We start from the raw sequence: 15,413 nt of genomic DNA on the forward strand, positions 1-15,413 counted from the left end.
CTCACTGTGATCGAACTACAGTGCAGGGAAGGACAAGCACTTAGCATCTATGATGCAAGAAATGTATTATATTATATTCATAGGGATTATAGGCACTGGAATTTAACAGGTTATCTGTATCTATGAACCTATCATTTAATCCCCAGTTCTTGTTGTCTCCAGGAGGAAAGACAAATTGTTTACATCTGAAATGGGGGATGGATCAGGTGAAACAGCACTATACCAAATGTAGTACCGTGAACAGTAGGTGGCGCACTACTGTCATGTTAACAGTGATGCCTACTGAAGCAGTCCCACAGTTTAGAATGACAATGTCCAAGATATTTTATTCTAAAGAGGATCTCAAATGTAATCAGTACTATCCGAATTGTGATTTTATATTCTTTCTCATTTTGCATTTTACTAACAGAAAACCATACTTGTGTACTCCTTTTGTGACATGGAGAGAATGGCACATAAGAAAATCAAAACAATAAAATACTTTTGCATCTTTAACCATTTTCCTTTTCTTCTTAAATGCCGGGGAAACGGCTTAAACATGATGAACCTCATTAGGTTTTATGTTAAGCACACAAACAGGCGATGGGCTGGCACTTAAAGCATTAGTTAAATTGAACGCAGTTTTGCTAAACAATATGCCTACTATTCTCCTCCTCATCCTGTTAATGGGAACCCAAGACCGCTCTGGGTCTAAATGTAAACAGTGACTTCCTGTGACCAGTCAAATGTACACACAGGCTACATTCAATAATATTTATGGTACTGCTAGCACTCAACTTTATACCTCTATTGGTCATGACTGTCTGGACAGTTACATCAGTCTGCAACCCCTTTTCACGTTTCCATTTTGTATTTTCAAGCCAATAAACACATCTCTGTATTTGATTGATCTCAGTGGTTGACTGATTTAACTGAGCACTTGCATATCATGTGGCAAAAACACAACGGTTGTAATAGATTCGTGTGTTTTATTACACAAAGAAGTTCCTTATACAAAGGTTTTGCACTTTAAATAAATGATCTCCCTACAGTACATTATACCTGCTAACTACATGTTACTGTAAAGGAAAAGGTCAAGAGGAAACGATAAATGATGAGCAGGTCACCATGCTCAAAAGAAAGGACAAACAAAAAGGATTATGCATTCAGTACAGCTCCTCGTTATGGCGGTCTATATTAGATATGGGACGAGATGCCACAACATGGTCTAAATGTGTTGTATTCAATCAGTTCATCTCCAGTGACATGAATCTGGAGATCTGTGCTTTCTCACAGAGTATTGGGAGAAAACAATCTATCCTTCCATCCATAACCGCACCGCAGCAGTAACGGCACCTCTTCCGCAATCAGTTCCGCTAGAGTTCCGTCATCTTTAGTCCCCCGTGTATCTGGTTAAAGAGAGGCATGCATGTGTGCCGTCAGCAGGACGCTGGCTGGACCACAGTGAGGGGAGGGCCTGGCTTCTGGCTCAGAATGGGCTGGGAGAGGAGAAGGCGTCCGTATAATTCAACACAAAGATCCTCTCCTCTCTCTCTCTCTCCCCCCCCATCTCCCCCTCCTCCGTGCCGAGGGTTTAGGACAGGTCCCCGTTCCCCTGGGCGTCTTGGCTGGCAGAGCTCTCTCCCTCTGGGGGTGGGGAGGGCCCAGGCTGCCCCTCTGAAACACATTGATGGGTCATCACCAACACACAGCTGTACGTACATATAGTCACGCTCACACACACACACACACACACTTAGGTTGAGTGCACTTAATATAATAGTGAAGCTGAGAGGGTTGGCTTGCCTCTCAGAGGCTGTAAATCAGACTGAAGTCAGAGAAAGTGACAAGAACGCTGAGGAACAGAAAAAAACATACCGCACTTCCTTCCAGCACATCGTACTATTAATGAGGTTTTTCCATTTGCTGGTTGGGGGATTAAATTGTTATGATGAGCAAATCAAGCGCTAGGGTGTGCATTCAAGTCAACAGAAAGAGGAAGGAGGGACAAATGGGGTAACAGTTGTGCTGTGTGTGTGTGTTGAACCTAACCTGCACCAGCCTTCAGGTCCATCTCTGCCATGTCTTTGGTTAGTTCCGTGGCGCTCACTCCAGCCTCCTGTCCGGCGATGTCAGGTACTGCATTCCTGCGGCCGGTGCGATCACAGCTGATGAAGTCCGAGTACGACGTCTCCACGTCCATCATCTCCCCATGACCAGAGCTCTCATCACACCTGTAACCAGGGACGACCACATGACGCAGACGAGTTGACAGACACGCATACTGAACATCAATGTTGAGCAATAAATCCCACCAAACTAAACAATGGAATACAGAGATGTGGTAGGTTTCCACTGGCACAGGAGGAATTTATAATTGCCATTTCTATTTATGTGCATCAGCTAATGGAGCTGGCGTCTGTGCTAATTTACTGTCCTCATTACCACTGCAAAACAAAAACGCATTAATCTGCAACTTCTCAAAGCACCCCCCCCCACCCCCTCCCCCACCCACCCCCAGAACTTGCACTTGCGTCACATCCCTCTTCCAACAGCACTTGGCCTGTCCAAAAACGACTGACACCGCAGGCCAGCCTGAAAGGGCCCAGTCTAGCCCAGAGTGCGTGGGATTGATCAGAGGGAACTAAAGTGTGTGCGCTTTGGACATTTCGATGACAGCCAGGGGAGAGCCAACAGCACCGGAAAAGAGGGTTTCAAGCTCCCATTAGCTATTCATCCAGCCTCTGTCTTCTCTTCACTTCTCTCCACAGTCCATATTTAAATGGGTCATGGATCCTGCCAGCCAGTGGAACACCATACAGCTGGTGGTTCCTCAGAGAAAACAAACGGGGGAGGGAGAAAATAAAAAGAAGGCTGCTCCAGAAAGAGAGAGGATCTGCTGCATTTTAAAAGTAGGACCAACGTCATGCTGTGACCAACAGATCAGAACAACTCTGTCATTTTCTGTTCTTGTCTTTGGTGAGGATGATTACATAGGCCTTTGCACTCAACCATAAGAGTGTGTGTGTCTGTGTGTGTGCCTGCGTGCATTACAACAACACACCGTACCTAAAACCTTTCCATTTCCTTTTGATAAAGTCTAGGTCTCCTATGTAGAGCATGACGAAGCCCTCAATGGCAGTGTCATGCCCATACAGCCACACATAACCCAGTTAGCCCACTGCCAAAAACCCAGTTAGTACTTTACTGACAGATGGACTCAATGCCGAAACCAGAGGAAATCACTCAAAGGTGGAACGAAAGAAAGTTGGCAGGCTGTCTCTCCCAGGCATGCAACAGCAGTGGAATGGTGACCCAGGGCCGGCTACTTCCCAAGAACTTCCCCTCACATCACATTCCACAGCTATCAGTCAAAAGTCCCAGTATTGTGTTCTCTGAATGAGAGCACAATGCCAGACAGGAAATGCCCTGGGTCACGCAGTAAGGGGGGCAGCTGTGTTGGTGCTATGCTGGCGATCGTGCAGAGAGATCAGATTGCAGGCAGATAGACAGACAGACCTGTGGGACACGCAAATAGGCAGGATGAACAGGCCCTCTAGGAGAACACCACCTAGTGAAATGTCACAATGGCTGTCGTCTTAGCCTGCGAGCTCCTGTCCAGAAAACACCTGTACTCCTTTCACAGACCACACAAGCTTTCCACATTCACATTTTCCGGCAGACCAAACACCATCAGCATTACAGTACATCCTCCTTCATGGCATTTGACCAACCTAAGTCCCCCTCTGCTGAACAGTGCTTGAAACATCCAAAAGGTTGAACAAGTGGAAGCAAGCTGAGCTGTAACCAGCAGTACTGCCTATGTCCCCAAACTAACATTCAGTTTGTAGATCGTCGCCGGTCAACAGTGATAACCAAACAAGGCATGGGAGTCTTGGAGGGCTGTGTGGCTCCACCGTCTGCTCTGACAGGCCAGTTGTTATCCAGTGCCTAACAACAGCGTATCGAGTCCTGACTAATTGCCAGTGTGTTGTTTAATTAGGCCTCTTCAGCCGACTTGCCCACACATGTGAGGATAAACCAGGCCATGCGATCATTAGTGGGTTTCCATGGAGGGCCCCTGTGCTCTGTCTCACCCATGTCTTTCCAGGTCGCACTCTGGGAGCATTTAATAACATTGTTGCCTGTCGTCTTCCTTATCCCGATCATTTCATCTCAACCCACAGAATAGACGTTGGTTTTGGTCGTGGGTGTGTTTTCAGCCACTGACTGCACGTGAGCCAATAAGCCTGGCGTTCATGCAACCAAAACCAAAGGCATTTGAATAATGTAAAGTGACCTGCATAGAGGCATATTTTCTTCCTTCTAGAATCTTCTCTTATAAAACGATCTCTATCATGGTCCAGTGAACATGTTTACTGATGCCATTTTAAAGCATCAGTGAACATACAAGCTAGACATGGGCCTAGCTTTAATGAGAGGTAACAATCTCTTGGAGCATGATGTCCAACCTCTAGTTTACAGTTGTACAAGAGATCCGACACTGGACCTCAATTCAGTTAAGTTAGGCTGCAGAGAAGTAGCAAGTCACAATAGAAACTCCTTTGCTCAGCCAGTGGCCCACTTAATAAATCTGGGCTCTTTATGTGCTGAAAGAGCAAAGTGTGTACGGAAGGAAACCCGACACAGCTGCAGCTGCAAACACCCACCGGAGGAAAAATGTCACAGGTGTGCCTTTCCACTCCAGACAATAACCTCCCTCAACCCTCAGGAGGGATATCCCGACAGCTCAGGTCATTACATGAACCTGGTTTAGCCTCCCGTCGGGCTCATTCTGCTGCTTGTCCACAAGAGCGTGTTGTTCCAAACAATAAACGGGGTGACTGATACTCTTTACAATCAAGTGTACTGCCAGAGTCGACGCAGTACATACTTTACACGGACCTCGTCACACTGTCCACACACTAACGAGATGTCTCAACAATATCTCTCGGCAGAAGTATCTTGGCTTCACATGCAACCGAAGGCCAACTGAGATGGAGCCTTGATGGAGAGGAGTCACCCAAACCTAGACTTGGTTCCAGGTTTGGTGTGGTGAATGGATGCCGGGGCACGGCGACATGGAGAAGCAGCTCACGGTGACATGAGGAAGAAAAGCACAGGAGACTCACGGAGGGAAGATGAGTCAGCAGTCGTGCTTTCACTGGGCCATTAAAGAGAGAGGCTCACTGCCACCCCAGTGGAGCCTGCCAAGCATGATTTGTGTGTAATAAACTCACATTATCTGCAATAACCGGCACAAAGAAGCCTTCGTCGACCTCTCCAACATCCATTAAGGCTGCCTCCCCCATCCAATTTCAAGTCGGTCAACTAATTTCACAGCGGTTATTGACAGAGAAGTGAAGTCTCCGTGTGATTGAATCCCACTCTCTCTTGTAGCGACAACACGTCTCGCACGGCCCCTCTCGCTTGGATGACATGCTAATCTTTTCATTTTGCTGAGTGGCTCGGCTAAACGTTCAATAATTGTCTAATTACACCCAAGCATGTAATGTGTTATAGCAACAGTGAGGACATAGCAGGCTTTTCATAAGTGGTGTCGCAACAGCCAGACTTGAGCAACATGAGGAAGCCAAGCTATGAGACCAACAGGGCATGCATAGGAAACTGATCACAACTCTATTCCTTATTTAAAAAAAGGGAACGCTTTCCAATTCTGAGGAGAGCTCTCATTGTGAAAACATGTGCCACCGGCTTCATTCACAAGTATCAAACAAGACAAGCATTCAGGAGACAGATAGAAAGGTCGTAAGTGTTCCAGCTTACCAAAATAATCAGAACCGGTTGGCCATCTGCTGCTGTGTGTACACAACGCCAGCCTTACAGACGGCAGCCTATGTGTGCAGACAGGCGTCCATTAAGACTTTCCAAAGATAAGTTTTGCATAGTGAGCAGCAGAGCAGCAGACCCCAGCACGTCAGGTCTTTCCCCTAGTCTGAACACAGCCACATCAATGAGACTGTGGGTACTGACCATTTACATGATGTCAGCTGCTAGCTACCGGACAAGCAGCTCACTTAAAACACTGGGGAGGGAGTTGCCTTTCCTCAGTAAGATTGGCATTGTTGTTTTACACTGGTCTCCCTTTCAAAAATATATATATATATATATATATATATATATATATTTTTTTATGAGGTGAAGTCTATTCAGCACTGGTGGGTATGTGCCCCTTATATCCTTCCTCTTTTTATGAGGCCCCAGCTGGGTGTGAAGACTTAATTTCCCTTGGTGGGGTGTGTTTAACTTGCGAGCCAACAAGCAATTGCAGTTTCATTTGTCCAGACAAACATTCCCCTCACTGAAAGAGGCAAGCTGGCCAAGCTTAATTTAGAATTAGTCACTAGGGTTTTTCCAACACCTCAGGGCAGCAATTGGCCCTGTTGCTCCCATATGTAAATCTCTCAGATTGCTCCCTCGGGTTACATACACTGGTTAGACTCTCCAATCAAGCTTTCTTTCCTTCTTAGACTGGGGAGAAATAATACAATGCTTGGATGACATCACTTAACTGTGATAACATCTTAAATTACCTTCTGAAGGAGCTGCAATAAGGCTCTCAACCACTGCCGTTGAGGGCCAGGGGACTGATGAATAAAACAAGGAGTAGATGGGCCTACTCTTACTAAACTGATGTGAAATCAAAAATCCCTCCCGACTGAATTATGCTGGTAGACAGAATCAGAAGTGGCTCCACTTCACAGCTGACCAAACTCCTCAATGCTCATCCATTGACATTTGCATGTCATCGGAAATCGTTCTGTGTTGGCAGCAGGTAGATATCCAGTGTGATGGACCATCTTCTTCAATCCTGAGGGATGAGGCAGGCACAGAACACAAGGCTGATTCAACCCCTTCCTTGACTCTGTTCCTTGGTGCAGTTTTGCAATAAGCCCTTTTAAAGTCATGGTTACAATGTGGTGAGGCTTGACTGATCCCAGGTCTGGGCATTTCCCCACCCAGAGCGGGCAGTGGCCAGCTGCGGTTGGATGACATCATTAGGGCCTCACCCTCTGACATGACTCAACACCACAGGAAGTGGTTTGACAACTCCCTGATATCTGGAAGGTCTAAATGACAGTAATATCACAGCTTCAAATGAAAAGATCCACACAAATTAAACTGGCTCCAACAGACATCATAGCAACAGCTGGGGAACTGTGAAGAGCATGGAGAGAACTCAAATAAATTGCCTTTATAAAGTTAAGTCTAGTAAGGAATTTGCCCAACCAACATTTTTCCAAAATATCCAGATGAAACAAGACTATCATCTTTTTGTTTGGATCTTTGTTGTCATTTCAGTCTCTGTGGCGCACAAACTTATTTAAAATGACAACGGTGTATCTGACACTGTCAGGTGACAAATCCCTAAGGCCAGTAACAGCAGCTGTGGTACCAATGTTTTGAGTAGGAGGTTTGTCTGTAAATGAGCTGAAATCAATCTTCTTTTACAGACTGCATTAAAGACAAGTAAATCGATGACCCTCCAACCCGCCTCCACCCGTCGAGACACATGAGAATGAGTCTACTGTAGCAACATGCCAACATTCAGGGTAAGGTAATCCCCTCTGTGTCTAGGACATTGTGTGTGTGTGTGTGTGTCTGGTACTGTATGTGAAGACCAGTCAGCTGCACATCATTCATGACAGGTGGTTCAGCACAGCCGACTGAGGTGCAAAAACAAACTCTGACCTCACAGCTCTGAGTTCTGTAAGACACACGTAGGTTAGGCCATGTGTTTGTTCTGAGACCGCGTTTATATAAACCTACAAAAAATTGAATACAATACTGAAGAGTAGCATTAAAATATATGCAAAGCTGTGGAGCCAAATTTACTAACACACACACAGTTTCCAACCAAAGTACCATGAAGCTTCCTCATGATGCAGAGTTCAGAGAACGACCAATGTCAGAGACAAGACGTTCAACCCCGGTCATGGAGAGTAAACCACTAATCAACCTGATCATAAATTCAGATACAGATATGCTCCTAAACCAATGAATTGTAACATTTAGTAAACCAATAAATTAACAATTCAGTCTTGTGTCAGAAAATGCTAAAGGCTAATGTTCCATCTCACACAGTTCTTCTTCAAACATTTACTGACACCATATGATCTGTTGTATATTTGAAGCGAACCCCTAATTGATGGTTAAGTCAAGCGAACGGAGGGCACACGGTAAGGACAAGAGGGGATCGTAATTCTTCCTCCAGGATCCAGGTTGATGGACTGGAAATATTTAGGAGGTCTGTCTCGCAGTTAGCCTCTGGTTTGACTCTGCAGTCAGTCATAGACAGGTCCTACAGACCGGCTGCCTGTCTTCCTTTCTGCCAACACACATAACAATATCAGACTTGACTAGGAAGCGGGTTGTTGGGTCGGCCTGTTTACACCCAGACAGTGGAGGCTGAACAGGACCACCAGAGTGCTCTACTGGGTGTACAGAGGAGGGAGGGAAGAAGATGAAGGAATGCATGCAGGTTTATTATTGTTGTTAAATAAGGCAATCTATCACAGACACCAGCAGTTTGTGTGGGACTTCATAAAGAACTGAGCTGAAGCATTTTGCTTATCCTAAATCCCAGAGTCAACTTGGGAGCCCGCTTTTTGAAACACCTGTCACATGGAATAGCACAAGGCAAGCCAAACACGATACCCTCACCCCGCATGATCTCACACAGGCTGCATGCTGCACAACGCCATCCGCACCCCCGAGAAGAACATCAAGATGTCAGCGCCAACCCAACCAAGATCATCAAAACCTCGTCTGGCATACAGACCTGATCCAACGCCATCCTTCTGCTTCCGTGGTGATTCAAGGGGAATGGTGAACAGGGTTGGGATTCCAACACGGATTCCTCCGTGCTGTGGGAGGGACTCTACAGGGGTCTGCTGAGGCTGCCCATGCAGCAATCCCACACAGCTGCATCACGCCTCTCCCCCACAAGTCTAAAAGGATGTGGGCGTCGTGTGATTCGATTTGCTGAGTTGAGGATTGAAGGCTCTGAAACATTTCCCATAAGCAAGCTTTAAAAAATGAGCATAGGCGTTCATTACAGTGATATGCAGCCGTTGACAGGAGCCAAAAAGCACAACAAACAACCACTATCCTGCTAATGTCCAGAGTGAAGAACACAATGGACATACTTTATTCATCACTGTACACTACACAGATGTGGACTGTACAAGCTGCTGTCTTTATTGAATGGCTGATCTTGAATTTCAAAGAAATATTAGGGTCAGTGATCGTTCAGAGGCTTTTACTACATTCCATTTCCTTCAATAAAGGGAATCGACGCGGGAATAAACATAGTCAAGCCTAAGTGGTTGAACAGGAATGATGTGCATGGTAGAGGACTAATGGCTTCATCTGTTTAGGCCCAAACGCTGCAATGTTTCTTTTATAATCTATTCGACAGCCATGTGGAACATATAGGAAACATATATGGACTGGGAAAAACAGTTATTTAAGACTGTTGCTTAAAAAGATTCATTGTTGTCAATACCATTTATCTGCTTAAATCTACACATCTCAACAGCCCTACTCTTTGTATATACACAGTTTGTTTCATACGAGTACAAGTTTATGTTACAAAGTATGAGGGTGTAGTCTCTGTGTCACATTAAATCCACATGTTTATACATGAAAAGTAGATTTGTTGCCATGGCCAACCAGGAGCTCCTGCCTGGGTCATTCAAAAGGCTGGGAGGGTGGTTTGCAGGCAGTCAAAGTTTGAAAGACAGAATGAAAGAGGGGATAAACAACCAAGGATGGATGGCAGTTGGATTGCCCTTAGATTCCTGTGTGAGGTCAAATCAGATACTGTCTGGTTAAGGTGAAGGCTACAGTTCTTGAGACAGTTGTAGATAGATTAAATAAAAGTCAACACTAAACCCACCACTTGTCAGAAAATGTTTGGCCTTTCCCACAAAATGTTTTACTTAAGTTTCACAAATGTAAATCCCCTCAGATTAAAATAACTGATTAACACCAACAATCACATAGTCAGACCCCAACACAAGACTCATGTGACCCAAGTCGAAGGCTCAGAATAGCATCCAGCAATCGCCTTCTAGACCTAGATTCTATCATGTCTTTTGTGTTGTGCTGTTTTCGTTCTGCCAGTTGGGTCACGAGAGACTGAGAGGAAGTGGCACCAACTCCTCAGGACCAAGTGAGGGAGCTCAAAACGGAGCCAAGCAAAAGTCCTCGAGCAAACGACTACTGCAAGTCAATGCAGTAGAACGGGCAACATACGCAGCTTACCAATACACACATAGCATCAGTGATTACAGAGAGGGTTGAAGACAGAAATAGAACGCAGATAAACACAATCGGGATGGCTGTGGAAGCATTGCACTCCAGGAGAAAGCCAACAAAGCCATTTAGATAAAGCTAAAGGCCCAGTCTCGTGGAGAGTGTTAAAACCGCCTCAAGTCTTAGTTTAACAGCTCCGCCATGTTGTGGGGAAGCTGTGACATGAATCTGAAGCATGTCAACGAGACATTCATCAACACTCAAGACAAGAATGCATGGTTTCCAAAGGAACGCCATGATGACCTCTGGAAATACCAGACCACAAACAACTGTGTATGTGTACATATTGCTCCACATATGCCCTTTTTCCAATACACACACACACATGTTTTTCTCTCCTCACTCTCCCACTTTAGATTGGCTCTTGAAACAGTGATATGGGGATCCTAATGTTCTACTGCTAATCATGTTACTGTTGCCAGCTCTGGACAGACGATAGGAAACCCTTTGACTGAAGTAGGGGAGGATGGTGTTTGTGCAGCAGTGCAGATAAGACCGTACTGGCGTGACTTCACAAATGATAACCCAACAGCACAAATCAGGTCAGAATGGACAACATGGTCTTAACTTGCATTCACTCAAAGGAAACAATGGCTCAATAGGCTAATTTGGAATACACAGTTAAAATACTCAGTTCAAAGACAGTTAGGCTTGATTTGAATCAAGTGTATCTGTACTGGTCAGGATCATTGTTGATCTGCCAAAGGCTGAAGCTTCACACTGGAGGAGTGATGAACACATTTCAGACAGCTGGGTAATATCTTATGCATTGTAGGTCCTCAAAAAAAGCTTGAAGACAAATGTTTTCATGTTTAAACGGTTTGTCGAGGGCATAACGTAGTGGTCATACAGGGTTGTGATGAAACAGCTATGAGGGAGCAATGACAACTGACAAAATGACACTGTAGTGTAGTCATATGATGTAGATTATTGTGCATTAAACCATAGGCTAATATAACTAAAACGATTGTAGTAAAATGACTAGTTAGGCAGTTTGACAGTTCTGTCATCGATGAGAGTCAACATCTTTTTTTGAATGCGTTTAGTAGCAAAAGCTTAATATTCCAAAAACTGATTACAATTTTAGTTTGACCTCCCATTGCCTGTCCATCAAATCGTGGAAATTGTTCCGTCACACCACACTGATTGGCAGAAGTAGATGTCACACCACTGTTCTTTTGGAATACCACGGTCCGTTTCAATGCGCAATTCCAGCGCATTTTATACATGCCAGCCGAACAATCATAACAGGCTTGTAATGTTGTCTTCACTACTTGCAACATTGTTACTGGAACAAAAATACATCGATCATTGACTAACCTTGGATCGCTCTCCTCTCGTATCCACTTGTTACAATTGAATGTCAACGTATAAAACACCAATTAAGTTTCTCGACTCAAAACCGATAACCTGCATGAAACCAATGCGCAATTTAACGGTGTTTTTCTGTTGGTTATTAAAAGTCTCTGCCAGCGAGGGGGAGAAATGTACTCTTAACAACGTCGGGAAACAATGAAGGGAAAACAGCTGTTTCCAAAATGGAGTTAGCCTTCTCCAGCCAATCAGACTCTGTCTGGAGCTGGAGCATTCTCGCCTTAACTCTGCCTTATGCGATTTCAAACATCAACCTCTAAACTCTGTAATGACCAAAAACTCACAGAAAGCCTTTTTTGTCAGACAGTGAAAATATGTCTAAACATAATGTTGGCTCTGGAAAAGACATTACTCACATTCAACATAGCAGACTAATGATTTGAAATTGGGTTTATTATTAGAATCTCCTCTGCAAAACAGCACTGCAGAGTGCATACTTAAAACATGAACAAGTGCAGGTTTGGCTTAATTGTTGAACGAAATGGATAGCAAACAAATAAAAATACAACACAATTTGACCTGATGTATTAGAAAAAAATATATAGACTATTCTCAGTACAACATTGGCACCCTAGAACCAAATTTGTAAATGGCTGTTGTTAGTCTTATTTTGGCATGTATAGGCGGACACTGGACATATATCCATTTAATTGAAAAACACTACTTTCCCATTCTAACATAGGAATGCAATGACACCAGTTTCACTCTATTGTCATTTTGAGGAAAAGAAAACATAAGGCAGGACATAAAACAGTACAAAATAATAAGATACAGCATCAGTGAATTCAAGACAGTGTAAAATAATGATAATGCACATAAATATTGCTTTGGTAGAGAACCCCCTTCTAATCTATTTTTTTTAGATTAAGGCAAAGCATTAGTGGAGTTTAGATTATAACAGTATTGGAAACTATCGAGGTGCAGAACTCTGTGACCATGCAGAGCTGGTCTAGGAATGGCTGGGGCATGCACATTCTCACTAGATTAAGATTGGCGTGACACTCAGGGATTTTCCATGAGGAAATTGTGTTTTCTTGAACGTGGATTAATTACCTTGATAAGCATACACATTTAAAATCGATTTGGATCCCAACCAATGTGTAAACATGCATCTGCACACACAAAAAAAAACTTTAAGAGTCTGAAGCTGCCAATGATAATGGTGTGCAGGGTAAAAAGAATGCAGAGAGCACTATTTTGCTCTTTGACCTGTAGCACTTTTAGAACATAACACTGCCTCATTAAAACATGATTAAGTCTACATGTTACAAAGCAAACAGTAATGTCCTCTCAGTAGCAGCAGCATTGCCAGTCAGTAATGTCCTCCCAGTAGCACCAGTATTGCCAGTGCCATCTCTCTCCTCTCTCCTCTCTCCTCTCTCCTCCCCTCTCCCTCTTTCTCTCGCGCTCGCTCGCTCTCAGTAGCAATAATAGAGCTGAGAACGGAGGCCCCTGAAGGAGTCGTCATCCTGACCGCTCGCCTGGTCCCCTTCAAACAGCATGGACTCTGGTAGCACTACGCCCTCCAGTGGATCTGGCTGGCAGAACTCCACTAGGAATTCCTCCTCTGAGTCCAGAAGCGTCTTTGACCAGGAGGACATGTCTAGCTGGCCCGCCACGCCACCATACTCTTCTGGCAGGACCGACCGGGGGATGTTACGGTGTAGGGAACGCAGGTCGGACCCATGGAGCACATACTGAAGGAACAAGTAAAAAGACATGTTTTTGATTCACTTAAACCATTCTAAAATTGGACTGTTTTGGAGGTGTAAGACATGTAAATGCCATGATCGACTTCAAGGCCTTTTGTGTAAAATACTGACTCCTTTAAGAGGCAAAAAGTAAACGCTTACCCTCTCTGCCATCTTCTCTTTCAGGAAAGGCTTGATGATGGCAAAGATCCCTTTGAATATCCGAGGCTCGTTAATTATGTTGACAGCTTTGATTCTAATAGGGAATCCATCCTGTAGGATATTGATCAGAAAAACATACGGATCAGAATGGGAATGTTAGAACTGTTATTACAGTTTTATACCAATGGCATTGCAGTGTAACAAAAATGATAACAGTATTTTTGACAACAGTAACTTTATTATACAATGCAGCATACAAATAGCTAAACATGGGCTGCTTGATCTGGCTAGTAAGGATGGTTTATATCTTATTCTGAGAGATGCTAACATGTCTTCAATGTAAAATACAATGATTTACCTGGAGAATGCTCACAACTTTCTTAGCCAGGAAAGGGCCTGGATTCGATGCTTGAGACAATCCTACCCCAGTGTAGTCTGCGAGGATGACTATCCCATTGACCTGGGTTTCCTCAGGCTGAATCAACTTCTCCAGAGTCAGGTAGATGGCTCGTATGTTGTCAACAAACGGATAGTCGTTTGGTTTCCATTTTCCTGAAAAACAAATCGTATAACACTTTTATCAATCGGGCCATCTTGCTTCCCACTGATTTACATCCTAGCTGCGATAAGAGTTTGATTTACAATGACAAGCATATGTGCAGTAGTGAGAACAGCCACTGACCAGGTCGTAGACAGAGGATGTAGCGCCCACTGGGGTCTGGATGGGGCAGGACTGAGAGGAAGCCCAGGTCCAGGACATGTTTCACAGTGGAGGGCTTAAGGTCTTGGAACACCTCCGGCCAGGCCTTCCTGCCCCCATGGTAATTGAGCAACAGCTGCAGGGCACGGTCGTAGTCAAACTTCCTGGCTCGGAGGAATCGCAGAAGGAAGGCATCATCCAGCCGGGTCCTGAGGTTAGGCTGCTCTTTCAGGATCATGTCTCTCAGCGCCTGGGCATCCCGAAGACGCCACTCTGGCTTCTCCTGGAGCTCCTCCCTGGCCTTGGCCACCAGCTCTGGGGTCAGGGTGCAGGTGTAGATAGGGGGAGGAGGGCCAGGGAACCCACTAACAGGCACTAGGGGGTCCATGGTGGACCCAAGATCAATACTGTCATTATCTTCTGCCATTGACCAAATATGCTTCTGTTATAGAAAAAAAGATAATAAATATATAATAATAATAATAAATACAGTAAATACAATAATACCGTTTCAGGAATTGTCATGGAGACAAGAATTAGAACTCTTTTTGGCTTATAATTCAGAAATTCATCAATCAGACAACAAACTAAACAGACCATCAAAAACCATTACCATGAGAGGCACTATTGTCATTGACATTTGTACACGCAGCTTACAATCCACAAAACAATGGTGGGGTTTGCATTTTCCACAAAAGAACAACAATAAAATTCACATTTTACGAGTGACAGTCATGCAAGAACAGTATTTATATTCAAACTGTTTTGACAGAACGACGATGAGTTGGGCTGTCTTCAAGTATGCGACTAACCGGGTGACTGGATAACTACGAACCTGAATGTGTTATGATTATTTTCTTGGTCAGTCCTTGTAGTCATCTATGAGATACACATGACGAAAATCCTCATTTTACCGCAAAACTACGGTTGACTAGATAGCATCACAGAAGCGTTCAATATCTACCCAGCCTAGTGTCAGAGCAATTAATGATCTGTTCCGGGATCGTCTACGTAAGCGTTGTGCGCTTTCTCTTTGGTTAATTATGTAGCATGTGATGTCAGTGCGTCATGTGTTGCCTACCTTCTTGAAATGATGTAAACATTTTGAGATTCGTTCTAACAATCTCCTCTTCAAGTTTATCTTATTACATATTCAAATAGATAGA

General features: G+C 44.2%; 2 protein-coding genes across 4 annotated transcripts; both read right to left on the minus strand.

Annotated features, from left to right (window-relative positions):
• Positions 1 to 50: 50 nt before the first annotated feature.
• Positions 51 to 11,916, minus strand: pkig (protein kinase (cAMP-dependent, catalytic) inhibitor gamma). Of its 3 annotated transcripts, none has more exons than XM_047040835.1 (3): positions 11,641 to 11,916; positions 2,032 to 2,213; positions 51 to 1,656 (listed from the first exon to the last, which is right to left on the minus strand). In XM_047040835.1, the coding sequence occupies exons 2-3, from the start codon at positions 2,183 to 2,185 to the stop codon at positions 1,574 to 1,576; spliced, it is 237 nt and encodes a 78-aa protein (XP_046896791.1). In that variant the 5' UTR covers positions 2,186 to 2,213; positions 11,641 to 11,916; the 3' UTR covers positions 51 to 1,573. The 3 variants fall into 3 exon arrangements, with proteins under 3 accessions (XP_046896791.1, XP_046896792.1, XP_046896793.1); XM_047040836.1 differs by lacking the exon at positions 11,641 to 11,916 and adding an exon at positions 8,783 to 8,970; XM_047040837.1 differs by lacking the exon at positions 11,641 to 11,916 and adding an exon at positions 5,767 to 5,943.
• Positions 11,917 to 12,075: 159 nt separating this feature from the next.
• ttpal (tocopherol (alpha) transfer protein-like) lies at positions 12,076 to 15,252 on the minus strand. Its single transcript, XM_047040789.1, has 5 exons — positions 15,083 to 15,252; positions 14,230 to 14,689; positions 13,906 to 14,099; positions 13,548 to 13,658; positions 12,076 to 13,391 (listed from the first exon to the last, which is right to left on the minus strand). Exons 2-5 carry the CDS (start codon positions 14,672 to 14,674, stop codon positions 13,113 to 13,115), a joined length of 1,029 nt encoding a protein of 342 aa, XP_046896745.1. The 5' UTR covers positions 14,675 to 14,689; positions 15,083 to 15,252; the 3' UTR covers positions 12,076 to 13,112.
• Between the last annotated feature and the right edge of the window lie 161 nt (positions 15,253 to 15,413).

This window comes from Hypomesus transpacificus, chromosome 18, assembly GCF_021917145.1.
Source record: "Hypomesus transpacificus isolate Combined female chromosome 18, fHypTra1, whole genome shotgun sequence".
NCBI lineage: Eukaryota > Metazoa > Chordata > Actinopteri > Osmeriformes > Osmeridae > Hypomesus > Hypomesus transpacificus.

Excerpts from the sequence above, each read along its gene's own strand:
- pkig (XM_047040835.1), bottom strand. The coding sequence starts at position 2,185 with ATGATGGACGTGGAGACGTCGTACTCGGACTTCATCAGCTGTGATCGC. Across the intron at positions 1,657-2,031 it reads GGACCTGAAGGCTGGTGCAG|AGGGGCAGCCTGGGCCCTCC; the intron begins GTTAGGTTCAAC and ends AATGTGTTTCAG.
- ttpal (XM_047040789.1), bottom strand. The coding sequence starts at position 14,674 with ATGGCAGAAGATAATGACAGTATTGATCTTGGGTCCACCATGGACCCC. Across the intron at positions 14,100-14,229 it reads CATCCTCTGTCTACGACCTG|GAAAATGGAAACCAAACGAC; the intron begins GTCAGTGGCTGT and ends TTTGTTTTTCAG. Across the intron at positions 13,659-13,905 it reads AAGTTGTGAGCATTCTCCAG|GATGGATTCCCTATTAGAAT; the intron begins GTAAATCATTGT and ends AATATCCTACAG.